Source organism: Taudactylus pleione, unplaced genomic scaffold (assembly GCF_031769625.1).
Source record: "Taudactylus pleione unplaced genomic scaffold, aTauple2 ptg000230l, whole genome shotgun sequence".
Taxonomy (NCBI): Eukaryota; Metazoa; Chordata; class Amphibia; order Anura; family Myobatrachidae; genus Taudactylus; species Taudactylus pleione.
Genome location: NW_028284632.1, coordinates 9,300,005 through 9,323,589, shown reverse-complemented (window position 1 = coordinate 9,323,589; position 23,585 = coordinate 9,300,005). Strand labels below are relative to the sequence as shown.

Below are 23,585 nucleotides of genomic sequence, written 5' to 3'. Positions count from 1 at the left end.
AGGTTTCGGCCCTATCTGTCTGGTTTCACCGTAGGATTGCTACAATCCCGGATGTGCGCACCTTTATGCAGGGTGTTCTCCGCATTCAGCCGCTCTTTGTTCCACCTGTGGCGCCTTGGGATTTGGCTGTGGTCCTGAGGGCTCTCCAAGGACCGCCGTTTGAACCACTGGGCTCAGTGGATCTTAAATGGCTAACAGCTAAGACTGTTTTCCTTCTGGCCATTGCTTCGGCCAGACGTGTTTCTGAGTTAGGGGCTCTTTCTTGTAGACCCCCTTTCTTGGTTTTTTATGGGAACAGGGCAGTGCTCCGCACTCGGCCCGAGTTTCTTCCCAAAGTTGTTTCCCAGTTTCATGTTAACGAGGAAATAGTTGTTCCGGCCTTTAACTCACCGGGTCTTTCCGTGGGTGAGGCCTCTTTGGATGTTGTGCGGGCCTTAAGGACTTATGTTGACAACACTTCTTCGTTTAGGAAGTCGGACGCTTTGTTTGTCCTCTATGGCTTCCGTAAAAAGGGTTGGCCTGCTTCAAAGCAAACTTTGGCAGCCTGGATCCGTATGGCTATTTCTGAAGCTTATCTTCATGAAGGCCTACCGGTCCCTCCTTCTCTGAAGGCTCATTCCACTAGGTCTGTGGGTCCTTCGTGGGCAGCTCGACGTGGTGCCTCGGCAGTTCAGATCTGCAAGGCTGCTACGTGGTCTTCTGTCCATACCTTCGTGAGGTATTACAGGTTTGACACCTTCGCCTCTCAGGATGCTTCCTTCGGGCGGCGGATTCTCCTTTCAGCACAGGAGCGTCCCCACCCTTAAAGGATACTGCTTTGGGACATCCCCAAGGTATCCTGTGGATACCCTATGGACCCTGAAGTAGAAAATATGAGATATGGTAAGAACTTACCCTTGTTATCTCTATTTCTACGAAGTCCATAGGGTTCCACAGGACTCCCGCCCTGTCGCACCTGTGCTGCAGATGGGCTTTGCTCTGGTCACCGGTTTTCCGTCTTCCTCTGGTGAGAATGTGATTCTTGTATGTGTCCAGATCTTTGTTCTCTCTCTTCCTTCTCCTCCTCCGGCCTATGGCTTGGTAACTAACTGAGGTGCCTTGGCCCGGGGGCGGGGTATAGGAGGGGGACCTAGTGCATCCTGGGAGGCTGAAAGCTTAACTCTTTGGTGCCCTGCGACTGACGTCACACCTATACCCCCAAGGTATCCTGTGGAACCCTATGGACTTCGTAGAAATAGAGATAACAAGGGTAAGTTCTTACCATATCTCATATTATTGACAGGCGAGTTATAGGTTGTTGTATCATTTCGGAAAACTTGCTAAAGCTGAGACCTCCATTATCATTGTATTCCGTTTAGCTGGAGCGGCATACTCTGGAAAATAGCCGGGTACACACTGAGCGACGTGTGTCGACACGATATATCAGGCCGACATATCGTACCTCGGGCACACAGAACGAGGTAATGAACGACAGAACCATCTCTTGCTCCGTCCTTAATTACCTGCAACGGGGCCGCATTCGATATCGTCGGGTTGGACATGCAGCACGGCCAACCGGACGATACCGCGGGAGCGCGCATATTGGCTGTACACACTGAGCGATGCGGCCGATATGTCGTTCCGATTCGGCCGGAAACTAGATATCGTGCCGACGCCATCTCAGTGTGTACCCAGCTTTACTGTTGATGACTTGCTAGACAAGTTCAGTTTTTGTGATCTCTCCAGTCTGTTACACGGAGATAGATGCCTTAGATCAGTGATTTTCAACTTGAGGCACACTACACAAGATTTTAAAATTGCCAAGGTGCACTATCCGGCTATGTGGTGTGCATGACCAATAGAAAAAACATAAACATTGGCTCCCACTTAAAAATATACACATATATTGGCCTCCACAGAAATTTAACACACTACATTGACCTCCACAGGAATAAAACACACTACATTGACCTCCACAGGAAAAAAACACACTACATTGACCTCCACAGGAATAAAACACACTACATTGACCTCCACAGGAATAAAACACACTACATTGACCTCCACAGGAATAAAACACACTACATTGACCTCCACAGGAATAAAACACACTACATTGACCTCCACAGGAATAAAACACACTACATTGGCCTCCACAGGAATAAAACACACTACATTGGCCTCCTCAGGAATAAAACACACTACATTGACCTCCACAGGAATAAAACACACTACATTGGCCTCCTCAGGAATAAAACACACTACATTGACCTCCACAGGAATAAAACACACTACATTGGCCTCCTCAGGAATAAAACACACTACATTGACCTCCACAGGAATAAAACACACTACATTGACCTCCACAGGAATAAAACACACTACATTGACCTCCACAGGAATAAAATACACTACATTGGCCTCCTCAGGAATAAAACACACTACATTGGCCTCCTCAGGAATAAAACATACTACATTGGCCTCCTCAGGAATAAAATACACTACAGTACTAGTGCACTGAGCTGACCGCCGCGGCACACTTGACAACTGCTCGCGGCACACTAGTGTGCCACGGCACAGTGGTTGAAAAACACTGCCTTAGATGTACATTGCCTTCCATATTTTTTCCTACATTTAAATACAGAATCTAAGTATGTAAACTGGGTTTATATCAATAAAATACAAAACCTGGACATAACTTCATCCATATACTGATCTTCACATATAGCTGTGTGCAGGAATTAGGACACCTGTTCACTTGATTAATTAGCAAAACAAAACAAAAAAAACCCTCAAACATTAATTGACACATTAAGCGTTAAACTAGGGCAGATATAATTCCAACCACCACAAGTTCCTCTAACCTGCTGACCAAGGACTTCAAAATAAAGACAGCGGAGTGTGACATAGCAGGGTAGGGCTGTAATGAGATGCCGCCAGCTTCCTCTGAAGAATTGGCAGAAGGAAACCTCTCCTCACCAAAGACAACATCTGACATAGCTGGAACAAGAGTGCTACAGTACCTACCGATGAAACATCAAACAGAACTTTGGCCATGACCAGAAAAGGGACAAAAGGTAAAGATCTGACAGGGCACCAAGCGATAATTAGGAGGTGGATCTATTATGCCTTACGGTTGTGTGGGCTAGCAGCACAGGAGATGCAACTAAATGCCAAGATGCAGGGAAACGTGTTATGATAAGGGGTGCCTAGTAGTGGCGACTCCAGAGGTGGTGGTGCTGCAGCGCAATCCAAAATTAGAATAGTCACACCAACTGTCACCACAAATGCTGCCAAACATCGCTGGCAGTTGGTGTGGCTCCCCTATTTGAATTTTGGACCATGCTGCAGCCCCACCTCTGGAGCGGTCACTGGTGCCTACACTTCTGCATACAATGATGTGACTGCATTAATACCTATCTAAACCTAAGATACACACACACACAGAGCTGTCTGACATCCCCTGACAAATGTGCTCTATAGCACTGAAACAGCTGGCGGGCTCGCCATCTAATACATAGGGGTCTATTTACTAAGCAGTGTTAGGAGACAGAGTGAAAAGTGATAAGAAAGTGATAAGGTGCCAGCCAATCAGCTCCCAACTGTCATCTCACAGGCTGTGCTTGAAAAATGACAGTCGAGAGCTGATTGGCTGGCAACTTATCACTTTCTTACCACTTTTCACTCTGTCTCCTAACACTGCTTAGTAACTAGACCTGATAGTGTTGAGATGAGTATTATGTTGCTTTGACATTCATCATAAATGTTGGAATAAACTTTTTCTACTCTATTTTTCAATATACTTTTGGTGTACTGGCCACTGAAAGTTTTACTCATACTGATATTAGACATTTTCTCTTGAGGCTACGAGTTATACACAGCAGACACAAAGGTCCTTAAGGTGGGTACACACTTATCCAATCCTCAGGCGATCAGACTGTTTATCCAATCCTGCTGCAGAACTGCTCACACATTCTACATCCACACACTTGTCCAATCCTCAGGCGATCAAACGGTTTATACAATCCTGCTGCAGACCTTCTCGCACATTCTACATCCAGTCTATACATACACACTTGTCCAATCCTCAGGAGATCAGACGGTTTATACAATCCTGCTGCAGACCTGCTCGCACATTCTACATCCAGTCTATGCATACACACTTGTCCAATCCTCAGGAGATCAGACGGTTTATACAATCCTGCTGCAGACCTGCTCGCACATTCTACATCCAGTCTATGCACACACACTTGTCCAATTATTCAGCAGACCTCCAATCTGCATCTGCTGAAAAGATTGTATCACCATCCACACTCTTCCAATCTTTCACAGGCCGGCTGCTACTCACTGGGATGAATTTGGAGAATAATTGGACAAACCAATCTCAGGAGCATACACACTTCTAAATTGGTCTGGTGATTGGCGATCTGGTCTCCTGAATTTTCAGCAGGTTTAAAAATCTCTTCACAAGACCAAGATTGTATGAAACCAGAGCGTACACACTCTACCACTGTCTGACAAACCAGTTGGTCTGAAGCTGGATTGGATAAGTATTGGACAAGTGTGTCCCCCAGCTTTAGAGATGACATAATCCATACTACCCTCCAATATCATTCACATTAAATAAACATGGTTACCAAGACAATACACAATTACTATGTTAGTTTCTGCCATGTGTTCCACATCAGCAACCTATAGCCTTCCAACCAGCATTCTCTCCTCAATATGTGCAGTCTGATAACTCTAACATCGTCACAAGGCATGGCAAGCAACGGGTCTAACCCCTGGCTTTGTGTCTTACCCCAGTGACTTTATAGGCTGCATTCTCATGAATGCTGGTTCAACTCACATTATCTGACTGCTACCAGTGCAAAGTTTGTCTAGGATTGCAAAAGGATCCAGCATGTGATGGACATTCACATCATTCCCCCCCAAATCACCAAAAGCCAGTGGTGGATCCAGGGGTGAACAATGGCCTCCACCCAGCCAGCCTGTGACTGCACAACACATAATCGTGTATGGTGGGCAAGAGTCAGACACAGAATCTGCCCAGCAGTATCTTCTGCCTGCTCTCCAGGCACTGACAAGCAGAGTGTGGCAGCAGCAGCACACAGATTGGTGGATAGCAGTGGTCATCCTCCAATATGAGTACAGTAGGGGGCAAAGTTGTCTAAAACATACACAACAGGTATTTGGCACTGCAGATCTGTACAGTATATATACTATCGTGTCATATATAAACACAGGTTAAAATAACCGACCACCCTCAAAATCTCTGGACACAACTCACTTCCAAAGAAAAGGTATGCTGTCCCTCTCTATGAAGTATGACATTGCTTACTATAAATGATCTCTGTGTTACAATGACTTCATAGCAAATTAAATATATGAAATCTGCAAAATAGGTAATGTAACCAATCAAACATTTGCTTTTGTTTTATAAACTGTACTAGAAAACAGTCAGTAGGAATCTGATTGGATAACAAAACCTCTTTGCATAGCTACTGAACTAGGTTTTGTAGCAGCCTCAGTGAGGCCTGATAGTGATGTACATAGAAATATCCATGACCAAAATACACATTGACAAAGCAGAACCCATATAACGATTTTTCATTTACCTTGTATCGCTCTATCGGGTCTTCCTTCTGCAATTGACTCTCTTTCATTGCCAGATATTCTCTCTCATATTTCTTCAGCTTCTTTGTAGGCACCTGAAGAGTACAGGAAACACTAGTAAACATGCTTGGATATGCGCAATGTTACAAATTGGCCACTAGATGGACTATACATGCTCAACACTTGATTCAAGCAAAAAAAAAAAAAACAGCACAAGCCAAACACATATTCATAGGTGAAGTTTATCATTTCACCACCAGATGGCACAAAATACCACCTGTTCATACAGTACAGTACACCTGCTCTGTAAGCCATAGCAACTGCACAAACCAGCAAATGCTGCAGGCATGTTGCAGTCATAGCTCTTTTCCCACTGTTGTCATTGCAAAAAGCATGTGCCTCCTATAAGGAAATACATTCTATATATGTCATCTGAGGAATACCAAGTGTACAGTAGTCACCAGCCTATAAGTCACTGCATTAAATACACCAGAGGATAAGATGATGATACCAGTATAAAGCAGTCTGCACCCCGGTGACCTCTCCCATCAATCACAACATGGCAGAGACATTGTAGTACTGGTTTCCTTTGACTCACACCTTCTACACGACCCTCCAGGTTCCCACCACAAGTCACGTCATTTCCTCCACCTATAGTCCCCACGTGTTAAACTGATGAGGAACTGTGGTGAGAAGGGAGCGAGTGTTGTTCCTATCACAGTTTCCACTAATTGCAGAAATGCTCATTGTAAAAGTATGTGTGTATCTGTTGTAAGGTCATGGCCCCCACATTTACACCTCTTATACCATACATAGCACCCCAGCCCCTGTACATGACTCATATATATATATATATATATGTATACATACACACAGCCCAGTGTACTTATTATTTCCCTGTTAGCCTTTCTGTCCATTTATAGAGCTCTTGTAAAGTACATAGATGTAATGTGATTATTTATACTTCTTGAAAAGTAATCCAATGGGTAATGTCAGAACAGTGTAGTTGCTGTAAATACACAGAGCTGTGTAATCACCAATCCTATGCCAAACTGTAACGTACATAGTGCATAGACCCTGTGTGCACCTCCTGTAATGTGCCGGCTCTACATTGTGTAAAGTATACTGTAGGCAGATATGGTTTAACAGAGAAGGGGGCCTACGGGATCCTATATATCTTTATTTATCATCCCTATGTCACTATGCATACCTCCTGCTAACACACAGATCCTAGGTCCCCAGGCTACATTGGTGGTAAAACACAGAGACCCCATGTACTGCTCACCTAGGGTCTGATTCAGAGTTAGGAGCTATTTGCTTCTGGAACAAACATCTTGCACTGCAAAGGGAGCAAATACATTTATATATTTGCATGTAGGAAAAACTGGCTGCTTTTGCATATAGCAAACAAATACTGGGCAGCTTTGTTTTTACACTGAAATGCATAATTATGCTATGACAAGCCCCTCCAAACTGTATATACCTCTCTGTGCATTGTAATTCTGCCCCATCTGCATTGCAGCATGGTTTTGCCAAGGTGCACATTGCTCCTATGCAGTAGCTATGTACAGGTGTAAACTTTGTGTCTGCGTATTCTCGGATGCGGTTAAATTGCTGCCGCCAGAATCCTGATGGCGGAAGGCCAACCTGGTACTGAAATGCCGACGCCTACCTTTAGCCCCATGACGGCATCCTGAAAAAAGTAAGCCGGGGATAGCTAGGTTGGAGCCGCGGAGGGGGGAGAGTTAGGTTTAGACACCCCTGGGTGGGGGACTTAGGGTTAGGCATCCCCCCGGGGTGGGTTAGGCTAGGGGAAGGGGGGGATAGGGACAGGCACACCCCGGGAGGGTTAGGTTTAGGATGCTGGAAGGGGGGGGGTCTTAGGTTTAGGCACCACTGGGGGGGAGGCTAGGGTTAGGCACCCCTAAGGGAGGGTTAGCGTACTTACCAGCAGCTGTCGGGATGTCATCCCTTCAGCCTTCCGGCGTCGGTATGAGAACCAGCGCCTATTCAGCCGCCGGTGTTTCATAACGATTCCGGATTCTCCCATTGACAGAAATACACAATGGTAGATCTTGTTCTTACCCAGAAATAAGCAGCTTGTAGGACATGGACTGACCACTTAACAGACCAGACCTTATTGTCAGCATTGTAACTCTGCCACTATTAAAAGGGCTTTGTTCTTTCCCTACCAATCCTGAAATCTTGTCACACACTGGCACATTATAGACATCTGAAGCAGAGTTTTATTTAGGCAAACTCAAGCTGGGTCCTCTATCTAACAGGCAGAGTCAGTCTTGTGACAGCCTGCAAATTCCTCCCTAATGAAAGGATAAAATATACTGACAGAAAAGCTTCGCTGAGCCTACAATATCCGAGAGGTCAGGGAGTCAGATTAATAACCTGCCCTCACATTACATAAATAAATGTGTCAGCAGAAAAAGTCAATAAATGCTATATCCATGGCAATCTGTTGCTTCTGTTTTCATGTGACCCATGGACAGTAATTTATGCCAGATAAAAGCTCAGCCGTGTTTTGACCCTTCATCTACTACTGCTGTCCTTCCATGATGATAAATGAGTCTGGAGCAGAAAATATGAGCACTTAATGCCCCGACACCCCTGCACAGGAGCATGGCATAGCACCCAGCAGCTGGTACTAAAGTAGTCACTATTAGGATGGCGGGACAGTCCCATAACAGCTGCATGTTTAGCTGGATGTATTTAGATGCTATAATGTAACAGACAAAAATGAAAGTGCAAAACGTTATATAGTACATTTCTCATGTAAATAACACACAAACAATCTATTTTTTGTCATAGAGACAGATGAACGAATAACTTAATTCTTATAACACACACATTCCGCAGTACATATCCTAACCCACTGCTCCATGCTCCTCCCTCACTATCTACCCCATCTGTGTCGTCCCTGTCTGTCTGCCCCTCCCCTTTAGAATGTAAGCTCTCATGAGCAGGGCCCTCTTCCCTCACATACAATCAGCAGGTACCCAGGTACCGCATGCAGCTGCTGTACATGACATGGATGCTAATTTGGGTAAAAAGACTGAAGACCTGTAGGAGTAAGCCGTGCCAGCACTGCAGCATGCATCACGCCACGCAGCCTTGTGCTTAATCTACAACTATATACCAACTCCATTGTGACAGATATACTAATCCTAAGTGTCTAGGACACTATAAGCAACGTTGGATGTAGCCTTGATGAAAGTCCGGCAATGGCTACTTGTGGAGAAGCACATCTGTAACAATTACATTTCCAGCTGCAGCTTCCACAAGCATAGATTAAGGGGCTGAGGCTGAGATGAAAGCAAGTGGAGCATAATTGCTCCTGCAGTGTGTGCGCAGAACTAGATGCATATTTTCGCCCTTATAAAGGAGTTGTACATCACCCCTATCCGTATGCTCTATCACTACCATCAGTGTACACTGGCTCCAGCCCTATGCCTGCTGCAGAAGATACATCTGAAAAGAGGCGTGTTTATGTTTCTGGCCTAATCTGCATAACCCTCAATACGCGCACTCATTGGTCAATCACATTCTTATGGATAAGCCCAATCAGACACATCATAGTCAAAGCAATAATGCTAGAACAAAGTTTTGCATCTTATTTATACAATATAACTAATAGTATGTTGGGGAACCAGGTTATCCCGGTAGCTACCCAGTATCTCACGTCTGCAATGGATGCCCTACATATTTCCTCCCATCTCCACCACAAATAGCAAAAGTACATTACACAGTCAGTGGCCAAAGAATAAAAGTTTGTGTGAAAAAAAGGTAATGTGTAATTTCCTATTATCCCAGTTATAGATGTGCCGACATCATTGGACGCGTTCTGTAATCATTCTGTATATGTATAGTGCTTCTGTTACCTAGATGGTGAGTGAGACCACAGAGAGCTACTTCCTCCACTACACTACCAGATGCTACAAGCTAGGGAAGCTCCACTACAAAGATTTCATGTCAATAAATAGCTATATATAAAGTAAGGATATTTGCTGTTTAAGAATATAATGAATTACTATAAACACGATCGCAACAGGAAATAGAAAGCCACTGCCAGAAAAGGATGATATTGGGCAAACACTCCAAGTAGCTTACATCTAACAGGATAATTAATGACCAAATAACCTTATTCTTTTGCTTACTACATAACTAAGTCTTCCTATTATGAAGTCCATTAGGTATGTGTGTAATAAAGAAATCACTAAGTCACTGTTCTTAATGCAGCCACTGGGGTATATTTTCTAAAGTGCGGGTTTAAGAGGAGGAGTTTTTGCCCATAGCCAGGAGCGCAGTAGGGAGTCGGAACTAAATACCGAGGCCTGGGCTGCTGGAGGGGCCCGGAGCCGCCACCCCCTCCCTCTTAAATCACAGCAGCCCAGCACACGACGCTGTGTGCTGGACTGTAGTGGGAGACTGCTCTCAGCTGGATCAGGGCCCCCCCCCCCCCCCCTGCAGCTTTGTGCCGGGCAGAGGGGCTCACAGTGTCCCTGCAAAAATCTTTTTTTTTTAAAACTTGAGGGGACGTAGTCGCGCCACCCGCAATTAGGCCATGTCCCCTTCACCTGGGCCCGGCCAGCCTCTACGCCCCAGCCCATACCAGATTCTAACCGTTATCTTCTAGAAGGTGGTAGATGAATGATAAGTAGAATCTGATTGGTTGCTATGGGAAACATCTCCACTTCTGAAAACCCGCACTTTATTAAATTTACCCCACAAGGTCTAAGAGGACATGTTCCAAGCTTTGCACTGTTGGCAAGATTCTCTAAGTAGCTTTAGACCTAGATGGAGCTTTTTACGGTTAGATGATGCTGCAGTGACCTAAATTCCAGTGAAGTACAAAGGGATCCTTGTTCAGATGACTGCCACCTCTGATGGGGGCTGGTACAGCTCACTCAGCCTGCTAACAGACAAGTGCTCTACCAGATCAGGGTGGGTATTACAACAGCATGGTCTGTGCTTAACCCGCCTATTATTAACAGTCTACATTGTTGGAGAAAACTCATTATCCAGACTCACAATAACGCAGAATGTTTCACAACACAAGGAGAATAAACTGCGCTCAGTGTTCTCCTTGATCACAGGCTGCCAGAGACCCCATCACACACATATTATGGGGCTCATTCAGTTTCCTGGCATTGCAGCCCGAAATCGCAGGTGCCTTAAAAATGACACAGTTGCGACCATATGTAAAGCAGCAACTATCTGAAGAGGCGCGCCGATAGCAACAGTATGTGTGACTGGCATACAAGTAGGACGTTAACTGTATTTTAAATATTTTATGTGTAACAAATGAGTTCATCATTACCCATCAATAAAATTGTTAAAACCTCATCAGAAACAAAGTCTTGGGCACAAATAAGAAAATCTTAACTTAAAAATGCACACAAAGGGCCTGATTTAGAGGTGGACACTAAGCAATCGCAGCATCGATCCCGTACGTACCTGCTATGCGACTAACGCATACAGCCGCCTGGAAAGTTAATCGAGACGCTCACCGGTGGCTACAGAGATCCAAGTAACAGCGCACAAGTACGCAGCGCCAGTCACAGATCCAAGTAACAGCGTACAAGTACGCAGCGCCAGTCACGGATCCAAGTAACAGCGTACAAGTACGCAGCGCCAGTCACGGATCCAAGTAACAGCGTACAAGTACGCAGCGCCAGTCATGGATCCAAATAACAGCGTACAAGTACGCAGCGCCAGTCACGGATCCAAGTAACAGCGTACAAGTACGCAGTGCCAGTCACGGATCCAAGTAACAGCGTACAAGTACGCAGCGCCAGTCACGGATCCAAGTAACAGATCCAAGTAACAGCGTACAAGTACGCAGCGCCAGTCACGGATCCAAGTAACAGCGTACAAGTACACAGCGCCAGTCACGGACCCAAGTAACAGCGTACAAGTACGCAGCGCCAGTCACGAATCCAAGTAACAGCGTACAAGTACGCAGTGCCAGTCACGGATCCAAGTAACAGATCCAAGTAACAGTACGCAGCACCAGTCACGGATCCAAGTAACAGCGTACAAGTACGCAGCGCCAGTCACAGATCCAAGTAACAGCGTACAAGTACACAGTGCCAGTCACAGATCCAAGTAACAGCGTACAAGTACACAGTGCCAGTCACAGATCCAAGTAACAGAGTACAAGTACGCCAAATGCAGAGTGAATGATTACATGTAAGATACAAGAAGCCAAGTGGCGTAGTGCTCACTGACCATCAGCTTCGGATTATGAGGCTGACTGTGCTGGATGCAATACGCAACTATGTGAGAGCATTGAACCAGATAATTGGCTTACAATACCTTATATATTTAGCATATGGAACGGTAACACCTGCAAGTAACAAGGGACTGTCAAATATATGCAGGCCTAACTGAGAGAACCAGGACACCACACCACTGTGACCAGTTTTCATTATTTAGGTTTCAAATATACTGAAGCCTTTATAACCATTAGTGTCACTGTCTAGTAAGTTAAACAATAAAACAAGCTCCGGAGTAGCATCATGTAGAATGATGTAGAGGGGGGTCCTGTGTCTGGGGACCCCCAGGTCCTGTTGCAGTTGATATAATCGCTAACACAGAGTCATCCGCTCGTCGGATCACCATTCTGAGGGCTCTTTTTGCGCTTCGCCTAAAATAAAATTTCAGTGTTTCTAATAATACTGTACTTCCCTTTACCTAAGAATTACAGCTCCATTTCAGCACTGTCATTCTAGAAAGGGCTTTAGGGAGGATTTGTGTTTCTGCAGCTCCCTAGCAACAGAACCGCGCAGATCTCTGCTAAACCGCCTGCTTGCTGGATGAAATCAAAGGTATGAGAGAGAATTATGTGAAAATAGAAGTCAACTTCTCATTTAATCACCAAGAAAATCTCGGCTGAACATAATCTCTAGGAAAACCCTGATCCAAATCTGTGGGCTGATCTTTCTTTGTGCCTGTAAAACCCTGTAACATGGGCTTGATCGTCAACAGAGGGATTTCTGCAAATGTCCTCTTAGGAAGGTCACACATAGCATTTAGTAATATTAAAATTACAGGGACACAGATGTTGTCTCTTTAGTGTCTGACGTATAGATCACTCAGGCAAACTGGCTATGAACTACAACTGGCAGCATGCCCCATGTCTGGGGATTGTAGTTGCTCAGCACCTGGAGTGAGACAAGTCGCCTGCCTCTGAGATACAGTATATTTTGGCAGATTATCCCTCAGGTGATAACATTGGAAGCACAAATGATCTCTGCTTCACCTCTATGAGCCGACCAGATCGCATTGCAAATATCCTTATACTGACCCATCTACATATACTGAGACTGCGTGTAATAGGAGAAAATGATAAATCTGGTACAGGAACACTTAATTCTGGGATCATCATAATGTAAGGCAGAGGTTCCCAAACTCCGCCATTACAATCCATGTTTTAAGGATATCCATTCTTGAGCACAGGTAACTTAATTAGTACCTTGGTCCATTTGATTAAACCATCTGGACTCACGCTTGGATATCCTTAAAATCTGGACTTTAACGGCGATGCTTTAGGAAGCTCTGATGTAAGCGTGTGAGCAGGTTATTTTGCCAGACACAGCATTAAGCGAGATCTGTGCACAGATACAATCCTCCTCATTGCACAGACTGCTACATACATATAAAGAGGCGGGCACTGCGGTGCTCCAGAACATGCACATTCCATGGTGGCAGATGTGGCCCAAATGACTGAAGTTGGAGGTGGTGGTGTTACAGTGTCGCTTATAGCCATTTTGTGTCCATAAATGTCCATAACAAAGTCTTTTGTAGCTCACAATCTAGTTTTGTGACATTCCTTATCTCTCACTGTTTGGATAACAGCACCAGCAGCCTAATTATTACGTATCAGTAACTGGGACCCTCCTATACCAAACATACCACTGGCAGCGGCCATGCAGAGGTGTTTCCCGGTATCCTGTAGCCCAACACAATATAATGCACACAGATACCATGCACAGGCTCATACAAAGTACAGATATTTCATGGGCACTGAGATGTTATAACGAGATTTTAACTGAGAGCTGGCATTCTGCAGCATAAACAGCTAAAACTCAACTATTTCCCTCATCATTGTGGGGTTTATTTAATGCGGTGCGTGACTGTAACCCCTGGTAAGCTATAGTGGTCATTTTTTTACCGCCGTTTAGGAAATAAGCAAATGTCTGATTGGTTGCTGGGAGTTACAGCACAATTACGCCCAGAACACCAACCACCATGAACATAAAGTACCCTATTAGTGTGTTTATGTCACCAAACACATTCTACAGTAAGACGGACTACATTAGTCCAGCCAGATATTAATACACAGCATAAGGCAGACTGCTCTCTCATTTATTCTGATTAATGATGCAAGTTATTATCAACTATGTTATCAAAATTTTATACTTTCACAATACTCCGCAGGGCCTGACAGTGGGGAAAACAAAGTATATATAAAGTACAGAACAGGGACATACAAAGTTAACAGAGAGATGAGGACATCTGAACGAAGGAGGAACCAATATTTATGAGAATGCAGACTACCCAATTACTAGGTATATGTCAGTGCCTCACGCCTCAGTAATGTCACTAGTGCACTGGGTACTCATGAAGCTGCATACACACACAACGATTTTGTTACCAACGATTTTATGAACGATTATCTTTCAGATTTTTAAAAGTGTAATGAACGATTTTTTTGAACTACAAACGATTTTTGCATATTCCCTTAATGAAAATCGTTGAGTTGACAAGTCTGACTGAACTACAAACGTGAACGCGCATGAACGATAATCGTTCGACTCAGAAAGTGAACGATTTTGTTAAACGATATCGTTTAACAATAATCGTTCAAAAAATCGTTGTGTGTGTATGCAGCTTAACTAATTACCTACAATACTATTGCCTGCACTGTGTGTAGTTTACAGCATTGGTTTTCCACTCCATTCCTCTAGTACTCCCATCAGATCAATTATAAACAGGTGAGCTATTATCATCCCACAGACTGAAATACTGAGAACATGGCATGTTAGGGGTACTTGAGGATTGAGAACCACAGAAAATAAATAAGTTATGACTTTCAAGCAAGGGTGTGCGGGCAGAGGCCATACAAAGGTTACATGAATACCCATGTAGTAAACAATGATGCTTTTGACGCAATAGCTACAATATAACTTGAAATCTCCTTTCAGCAGAAGAGAAGAAGGGAGAGAGAGAGAGAGAGAGAGAGAGAGAGAGAGAGTGTGTGTTGTGTTCTCCCCTGTACTCTCACTATATTAGTTTTCGGCAGCATTCACTAATTAGTTTATAAGCAAAAAAGATAATTATACCAGCAAGTTTAAAAGTGAATTCACTGATTGTTCTTGTGTTATAGGAAGTCCCTGCACACATGTAATTACAGAGTAACCAATACTTCTTATTAGGCTGCATTCTGGAGTCAGGCATTACATATATATAGAATTTCTTGAACAATGTTGCAGAGGACGTATATGAAATGTAATGCTTATACACAGTGTGTCTGCAGCTAAGGGATATCAGCAGGATTGCTGCAGAGTGGAGCAAAGCCATATGTGTGCAAGTCACATGCTAGAACTTGTAGTTCCATAGTGTTATGTACCATATGTTTTGTGTCGTTTACAGATTAATATGTAATGGGTTTTATAAATAAAGATTATTGGGAGTCCTGTATTATTCAATGGTCTCCATCTAATGAGAACAAGATATGCTGACAGGTATAACCAGAGCTCCCAGTTCCCACCACCCAAATATTTAATAACCAGCTTTGTTTGACAACTGGGTAATTACACCACAACAGGTTCTCCCAGTAATTACACAACTGCTTCTACCAGTTTCACGATCTCTACACTAACTCTGGTGTCTGCATGAAGAAACCCAGCTTATGTGAATTGGCTAACAGGAGCCTCTACCCACACAACCTGTCCGGTGAAGATGGTGCAGATAATACGCGCTTTACAGGCTGCTTTCACCCTTGTGCTACACTCAGAATACATGCGCTGTTTTTTCTCTCATATAGGAAAGACCGGTTAATCCTTCCTGGCTCAACAATTCACAGACTATTACACCAGTATTTTGCGCCAGGGGCTAAAGAGAGAAAACACACATCACATTTTTAGACCAGCGTGAGCATCCAGTCACGTGTAGGAGAGTCAGATGCTACACATTTAGTTGTCATAGCTTTTTTCATAATGGGTTATATGTCTGACATAATGTAGATTTCCTGCTATTACTGAGACAACACAATGTACGAAGAGGTTCCAAATCACAGTATTCACTTATCTCTTAACATAGGTTTGGCAATAAGAATAAAATATATTATAAAATAGAACCTGTGTAAATGTGGCTGGGAAGGTAACGTAGATCAGTATGTGTACAGAAGGGAGGGGATGTAGTTATGAGACCGGCAGCCGCGATGCCGCTGGTCTAAATCCCAACGGGGAAAGCCCGACAAGGGGCTTAAGATAGGCGTTGAAATACCGAACGTTTTCAGGAGGTGCAGACAATATAATAAGAATGGGAACTGCCATGTTGTTATGCTGCATACACACGTAAAGATTTTCTGTCCAACCATCCAACTAGGTGATTGGTTGCAATGAAAATCTGGTAAGGGATGAAAGCAAATGACAATCAGCAATTTGCTCCCAAACGCCGGAAAATGGACAAAAACTGTTGTTTGAACAAATTGTTTAGATCAAACATTTAACAATCTTGTCTGACGACCATTTTCATCTGTTTTCTGGCATTAAGGAGCAAATTGCTGATCATCAGTTACTCCCATACGTTACCAGATTTTCATGCTCGGGATTGAGCTTCTTGACAAAATGATGACATTTCTGCAGGTAAGGGGAAGAGTTGGCCTTGCTACATAAAGCTTTGGGCGTACTACTGTCAAACATGCCAAATCATTTTTTTGAGATAAGGGGTTCTTCTGTGATTCGGAGCACCATGCTTAAAGTCTACTAATACATTTAAAAATGACCCCAGTCTTTCTCCAGCCTGCACCTGGTACACCCCTCCTCACTCACAGTGACTGTAGAACGAGACGCTTGGTGATCATGTGTGTGACACTATTACAGGTAGCAGCAATATTTTACATGTTATCCAATTCTAGTTTTCAGAGTGTTCTGCATAGAAGAATTTCCAGATAACATAGACACTTAAAGGACGATTCAAATAGCACCGCGGGGGTGTAGCTAGCAGGTTAAGTGCCGGAGCTATTCAGTTTACTGCATCGCGCCCAGGACTTAACCCGGGAAGTGAACCATACCACGACTAATGCCCGGGGCTTAGTCGTGGTAAGCTGCATCTCCCGGGTAAAGTGCCGGACACGATGCGGTTAAGACCAGAATGTCTAGTGTCTATCAACCTCGTAAACGACGGGACCTGGTGGGGTGCCGGCTTTGGTAAGTGTGTACACACTTGCAGATACCGGCAGCAACGGTGGGGGACATGCTGCATTCAAAGCGCGCATCGTCAGCGACATTGAGGATACACACTAGACGATGTGCCCGACATATCGTCTAGTGTGTACCCGGTATTAACCTGTGACTCGCCCCGAGGCACTAGTTAACCCAGATTTCTGCTGGCATCCTCAGGAGTAACCGAATAGCTCCGGACACTTAACCCAAGAGCTACATCCCTGCGGTGCTAATTGAAGCGGTGTGGGCAGTGTGCTGCTGAACCTCGCTACAATGTTCGACTGCGCATATATTTCCACATTACGGTGCCTACAACATCACTGCTTGTCCTGCCAGCCTCTGTGGGGTGTGAGGATAAAGCAGCGATGTTGCTGGCCGTGAAGGGCTGTTCTAGAGCGTCACATCACATCCATCGCAGTTAATTGAACCACAGTCACTTTAGTCTGGTATCTAGCATAAGCTGGCATTTTCCTTATTGCAGGATGGCCCATTTACCGTCATATAACAGAAAAAAAAAAAAAGTGGTAAAATGTATTAATATTAATAGGTATGTTTTGCAACGGATCAAATACCGACAGCGGCAGCCCGACTGGTTGGAATCCCGACTGCATAAGGTAAGTAGTCTAACCCACTCCTCTCCCCCCCACCTAACCCTTCCTTAGGAGTGCCTCTCCCCATTAGTGCCTAAACCTATCCCCCCTCCCCGCACCCTAAACCTAACCCCCCACGGGGGGTGCCTAACACTAACCCCCCCTTTCCCTACCCTAACCCTCCCGGGGGGTGCCTAACCCTAAGTCCCTCCGGGGGTCCTTAACGCAAACCCCCCGCAGCTACACTCTAAGACAACCGGCTTACCTCCGTTCGGTAAGCCTGGTGAAGGGATTTAGTAGTGGGGATAATGATAGGCGTCAGGATTTCGACACCTATATTTAGTCCCACACCGGGATGTGGCTGTCGGGATATCGGCAGGCTGGATAGCGCCTGCCGGTATCCTGACTACATCACTTTTGCAACACGCCACCTTAAATATGAGAATTTGTACTTTTACTGTTTATGCTCTTGCATGTGCTGTTATACTCTCTGCACTCAGGGTCTGATTCAGCAAGGATCGCAACAGCTAAGACGCACGTAATCAGCCGATTGTTGGTTCTGCGCATGCCAGCCACTGCAATCGGTACTGCGATTGCAGAGGCTATGCAGACCCATCGCAGAGTGATTGACAGGAAGTGCCGTTTGTTGGAGGTGATGGGGGGGGGGGGGGAGTGGGGTTTGGGGGGGTATGGGTGGTCGGGCGAACGCAGGCGTGCATAAATTATCCACTGCGTAGCCATACGAAGTCTGAGGTCTCATAGCGTGCGTGGCTGCAAGCAATTTCTGAGTAAGATCAGGACTTGTGCAAGTGTGCGTATGGGTCCGATGGTACTCCATTGTGCGTATGGTAAAAGTGGGCATCCTTATGTAGTGCTGAGTTTGCATTGCGACCGCAGCATTGCGTTCCGTAGTGGATCAGGCCCTCAGTCATTTGACGTGATATATATGATATGTCATTACGAACATCGTTAATTATGACACCTTTGATGTGGTTTTATATCAGGAAACCCTTGGGGGTTGGGGGCCAGATCAGGTACGCAATATCCCCGACGGACCAATTTCCTGTGATTCCTAGTAACATAGCAAGTCACAGTAGGTGTTGATTTATTTGCACCTAATTGCAGACTACCCAGTAATTATAATAGTTTGCTTCCTGAACAAAGATATTAATGTACATATGCTTTGTTACAAGTACCATTTTTGTTCTATATTACTTTCACAAAGACACTAGATGAATAGAAGCAGACATTCCCTTACATAATGCTTAGTGATGTGATATTAATTTGAAGGTTATGTCCTTATAATCCAAACACGAGTAGCATCCGTATAGTTATTATCTCTTGTAGTTTATATTGTTATAAGCAGAGAGCAATGATCTCCTGACCTGAGTATTGGTTAGTGGAAATACCTTGCTGTTGGGAGCTAGATGAGCAGTATTGGTGGGGATGAGTCTTAGGGCCTGACACAGAGATGTATATAATGCCGTTATTTACGCAGATTCAGCGACTGTTACCCATTTTGCATGCATGTAATCTGTACTGCGTACGCGCAGCAATTAATTTGCGGTTACACTCACACAGAGGAATCACTCGCAAAGTGAGTGACTGGTAGTCAGCGTTTGGGGGAGGTAATGGGCGGTGGATACATAAACGCAGGCGTTCTTGCTCACAGCAGGAGAGCCCTCTGTGTATCTGAGACCCGCTATGGCTGTGACAGCTTAGAGCTTAGGCTAGAACTCAGAGGGCTGATGGGCGCCTGATCCGTGTTCAATGTTTCCAGCTTTGCGCCTGAGTGACAGATGTGAGATGCGTTCAGTGGGCGTCGAGTAAGTCATTAGCATATTTTTGCAGCTGCGTTCCGTGCAAGGCCGCAGTTGCGATTGCATTTGTGTATGAATCAGGCCCTTAGAACGGTAAACTGAAGTTCCACTGCTTTTACTCTTACCTCCGGCTATTTTAGCCCTGGGACCCCTGTTGCTTACACACTTTTGCTGCCTCTACCCAGGCATTGCAAGCAATGAGTTACTGCAATGAGCGGGCCAATAGTACATGTACACCCAAGATGGTATTTTAAATTGGACTTCTTGCATCAGTGGAAATTCTACCAGAGTTTTTCAGGGTATTGTTAAGTTATCCAAGAGCTACTGCTATCGTAAAAGCCAGTTATAGATGTTCACTGCCCTGTGACGTGTTAAATTAGTGTGGTCATACCACATTTTCCAGCCAATAAGGTCTAAAACTTACCAAATTAGCCATCCAAATCAGACTTGTGTACAGGCAAAGCATCTTGTGACATTCACTAATACATAGGGGGCTATTTACTAAGCAGTGTTAGGAGACAGAGTGAAAAGTGATAAGAAAGTGATAAGGTGCCAGCCAATCAGCTCCCAACTGTCATCTCACAGGCTGTGTTTGAAAAATGACAGTTGGGAGCTGATTGTCTGGCACCTTATCACTTTCTTATCACTTTTCACTCTGTCTCCTAACACTGCTTAGTAAATAGCCCCCATAATGGTATAATGTTATATGTAACCTCTGTATCCACTTCCCTGCAAGACAATGATCTTTACAGTCATCCATTTTAGACTTGGCCAACTGCTGCTGATTCTATCAATACTGATTATGGACAGGAAATCTAGAGTGATATGGAGACTGTGCTTTCCCACAGTCTAATCTAAAAAATATAAATACTCAGCAATATATATAGCTAGTATAACACTTACACTGTGTGTAAATAGTTGTGTGTGTGTGTGTGTGTATATATATATATATATATATATATATATATATACACACACACAAATATTTACACACAGTATAAGTGTTAGCCTATTAACAAAGCCACACCTATTTTACATTTAGTGGTCATTTCAGCTCACCAGCGTACCCATGTTCAGTTAGACCTGTCTGCTATGTGACACTGCATTAGGAATACCTGTACATCCTGCTTTTAACACCGGCTGAGCGACTTTCCTCATCACTACAGGCTATAGAACATCAGCTAAGAAATGAAGACAATTTGCTGAACTCATTGTATAATAAAGGAAAATAAGAACACACCTAACATACTCCTGTCACATTCCCTTAGTCTGCCCCACTAGGGGCTTATTTACATACAGTTTCAGAGGCAACAAAAGTGAGTTTCAGGTCCAGCAGAGAGAGGTTTATCTGTAGTAAACAATAATAACTGAATGTAAGAGGTGGTCATACTGGTAGGACTGGAAGCAATAAAGACCACTCTGAGTCTTTATTGCTTCCAAGGATCTTGCTCGGGAAACTTTCCAGGCTACATGGATGCAGTGAGCACATCATTGTGGCAGCATTACAGCACAGATAGTCAGCTGTGGCTTCCCTGATGCCATCCAAAGAGCAAGCTGTGTGACACTTATTGCTTAAACTGGCTTAAGCTGGATACACACCTAACAAATCGAGTGATCTGCAGATGTTGGTTGTTCATACACACTGACCAACCATTATCTATCATCTGGCCACGGGTCCCGTCCCCCTCCCACGCGGCCTCTGTTGCTAGTGTACGGCCGGTTGGCTGTCCACCCGTACACACAGCACGATGGACAATATAGCTGCAGATATATCTGCCGTCAACTGTGCGATATGTTGGTACACACTGGCCGACGGGCACATGATATACAGTATTGGCAAATATACCTCCCAGTGTGTACCCAGCTTTACAGATTTTCTTTAAGCAAGTGTCAGATCTTTTTACTATTAACCATTTAATGCTGAAAAAGTACTTATAGAAAATGTTGGAGAACATTAGGACTGGATATGAAGCCAAGCATCGGATTGGTTGCTCTGGATTACAGAGCCTGTTTTAAACTGTGTGTGACTTGCTTTGCTGAGTACCAGAAGAACAGTGTAATAGATAAAGTTATTACATGTCAAATCAACTGAGCATACTAACATATTCCCCATTATACTGTCAACTGAGAGCACCCGTCCCTCTCCATGGTGGATACACAAAAGGAACAGAAATCCTCATTATCAGTGATTTGAAGTTACACACTAAGGATGTGTTAGCAGTCAATCATTATTTATTTATTAACAGTTATTTATTTAGCGCGCACATATTCTGCATTGCTTTACATTAAATATATGGTCATTAACATCAGTCCCTGTCTTACTATCTATAGTCCCTAGCACATGTAAACATGCATATAAACCAGGATTAATGCTGTCAGGAGCCAATTAACCTACCAGTATGTTTTTGGATTGTGGGAGGGGAAACCGGAGTACCCCGAGGAACCAATACGAGCACGGGGGGGGGACATGCCATTGGTACCCTCACCCCTTGGTGCCCCTGCACACAGTTAAGGACCCTACACACTACACGATATCTTCAACGATTTGGTCGATTCCGACACATCGGAACGACAAATCATTAAAAATGTGCAGTGTGTATGCACTACATCGTGTAGTACGCTCATCAGCTGCAGCGCCTGATCTGATGTGCAGCATGTAAGATCAGGCGGTGCAGCTGACGATCCCATGCAGTGCTATGTGGTCGGGCATATCGGGTGGTCGGGCACCAGATCTCCCAGTGTGTACGGACTGCCCGATATGTTGGCCCTGGGACCGGCGGCGGCATCGCTGGGTACACACCTCGTTTATTGTGTACCCAGCTTTAGGGCCTTGGTGGGAGTGGAACCCAAGGCCTCAGTAAAGCTAACCATTACACCATCCATGCTGCCCAATCATCTGACTTGTAGTCCTGTCACACAACAGCTGGAAGTTGTCTAGAGAGATAAACCTCTTATTGCATAAATATAGGTTTTGCTGCGCAATTGTAAAATTAATCTCAACTCTACACAGTAAATTTACTAAAGTGAGAGTTTTTAGAAGTGGAGATGTTGGCCATAGCAACCAATCAGGTTCTAGCGATTATCTTCTAGAAGGTGCTAGTTAAATGTTAAGTAGAATCTGATTGGTTGCAACGGGCAACATCTCCACTTCTAAAAACTCTCACTTTAGCAAATATACCCCTAAAAGTTAACTATATTTCCCCGCTGATAAGTGCAATGAGATCAATCAAACTGAATTACAGGACATATTGATGAAACCATGCGGGTAACATAAGCAATAAAACGTAAAATTACAGGAGTCTATTTACTTATCAACATTGTGCAAAGTATGTGGTGTTCTAGGTAGGTAGATGAAATCCAACTGTTTCTTTTTCCAAATACATCACATTATATACAATAACATGGAAAGAAACTTTGAGGAAAAAAAAAAATAACACAATTATTTGTGTAGAAAGCAGCCCCACTTGCTGAGTAATCTGATAAGCAACACTTGTATATCTGTGTGTGACTGATAGGCCCTACACATTACACAATACACATTACACAATACACATTACACATTACACAATACACATTACACATTACCTTTAACGATTTGGCCGATTACGACACATCTGAACAACAAATCTTCAAAAAGATGTATTGTGTATGCAGTGCATCGTATAGTGCGCGCTCCCATGGCGTCATCGGCCTCATCGCGTGATTTTATGTGCAGCTTGGAAAATCAGATGATGTGGCTGACTATCCCATTCAGCGCTATGTGGGGGGGCGGCATATCAGGGAATCGGCCACTAGATCCCCCAGTGTGTACAGACCGCCTGATATGTCGGCGCTGGGATCGGCGGCGACATCGTTGGGTACACACATTGTTTAGTGTGTACCCAGCTTGAGTCTCTGAATCTGTATACGAAAGGCTACAATGTAGCGGCAGCAGCTTTTTTTCATTTCAAGTTCCGTTGTGGTTCATATACAGACTCAGTCGCACACAGATATAGAAGTGTCGCAGATCACATTAATCAGCAGTCAGCTGGTGCGTCCTAGTCACATCGCGACGTAGACGCATTATCGATGCTAGCAGAGTAACACGGGATCTGGCAGCTCACTCACGCCAGGCA

The 23,585-nt window shown here is 44.3% G+C and overlaps 1 protein-coding gene across 2 annotated transcripts in view; it reads right to left on the bottom strand.

Annotated features, from left to right (window-relative positions):
- The window catches only part of RABGAP1L (RAB GTPase activating protein 1 like), a 427,010-nt gene that overhangs the window by 19,618 nt on the left and 383,807 nt on the right, over window positions 1-23,585 (bottom strand). For both annotated transcript variants that reach the window (XM_088479336.1, XM_088479337.1), the window contains exon 20: window positions 5,598-5,690. In XM_088479336.1, the coding sequence (XP_088335462.1) occupies window positions 5,598-5,690 (93 nt within the window). The remainder of the gene's footprint in view (window positions 1-5,597; window positions 5,691-23,585) is intronic.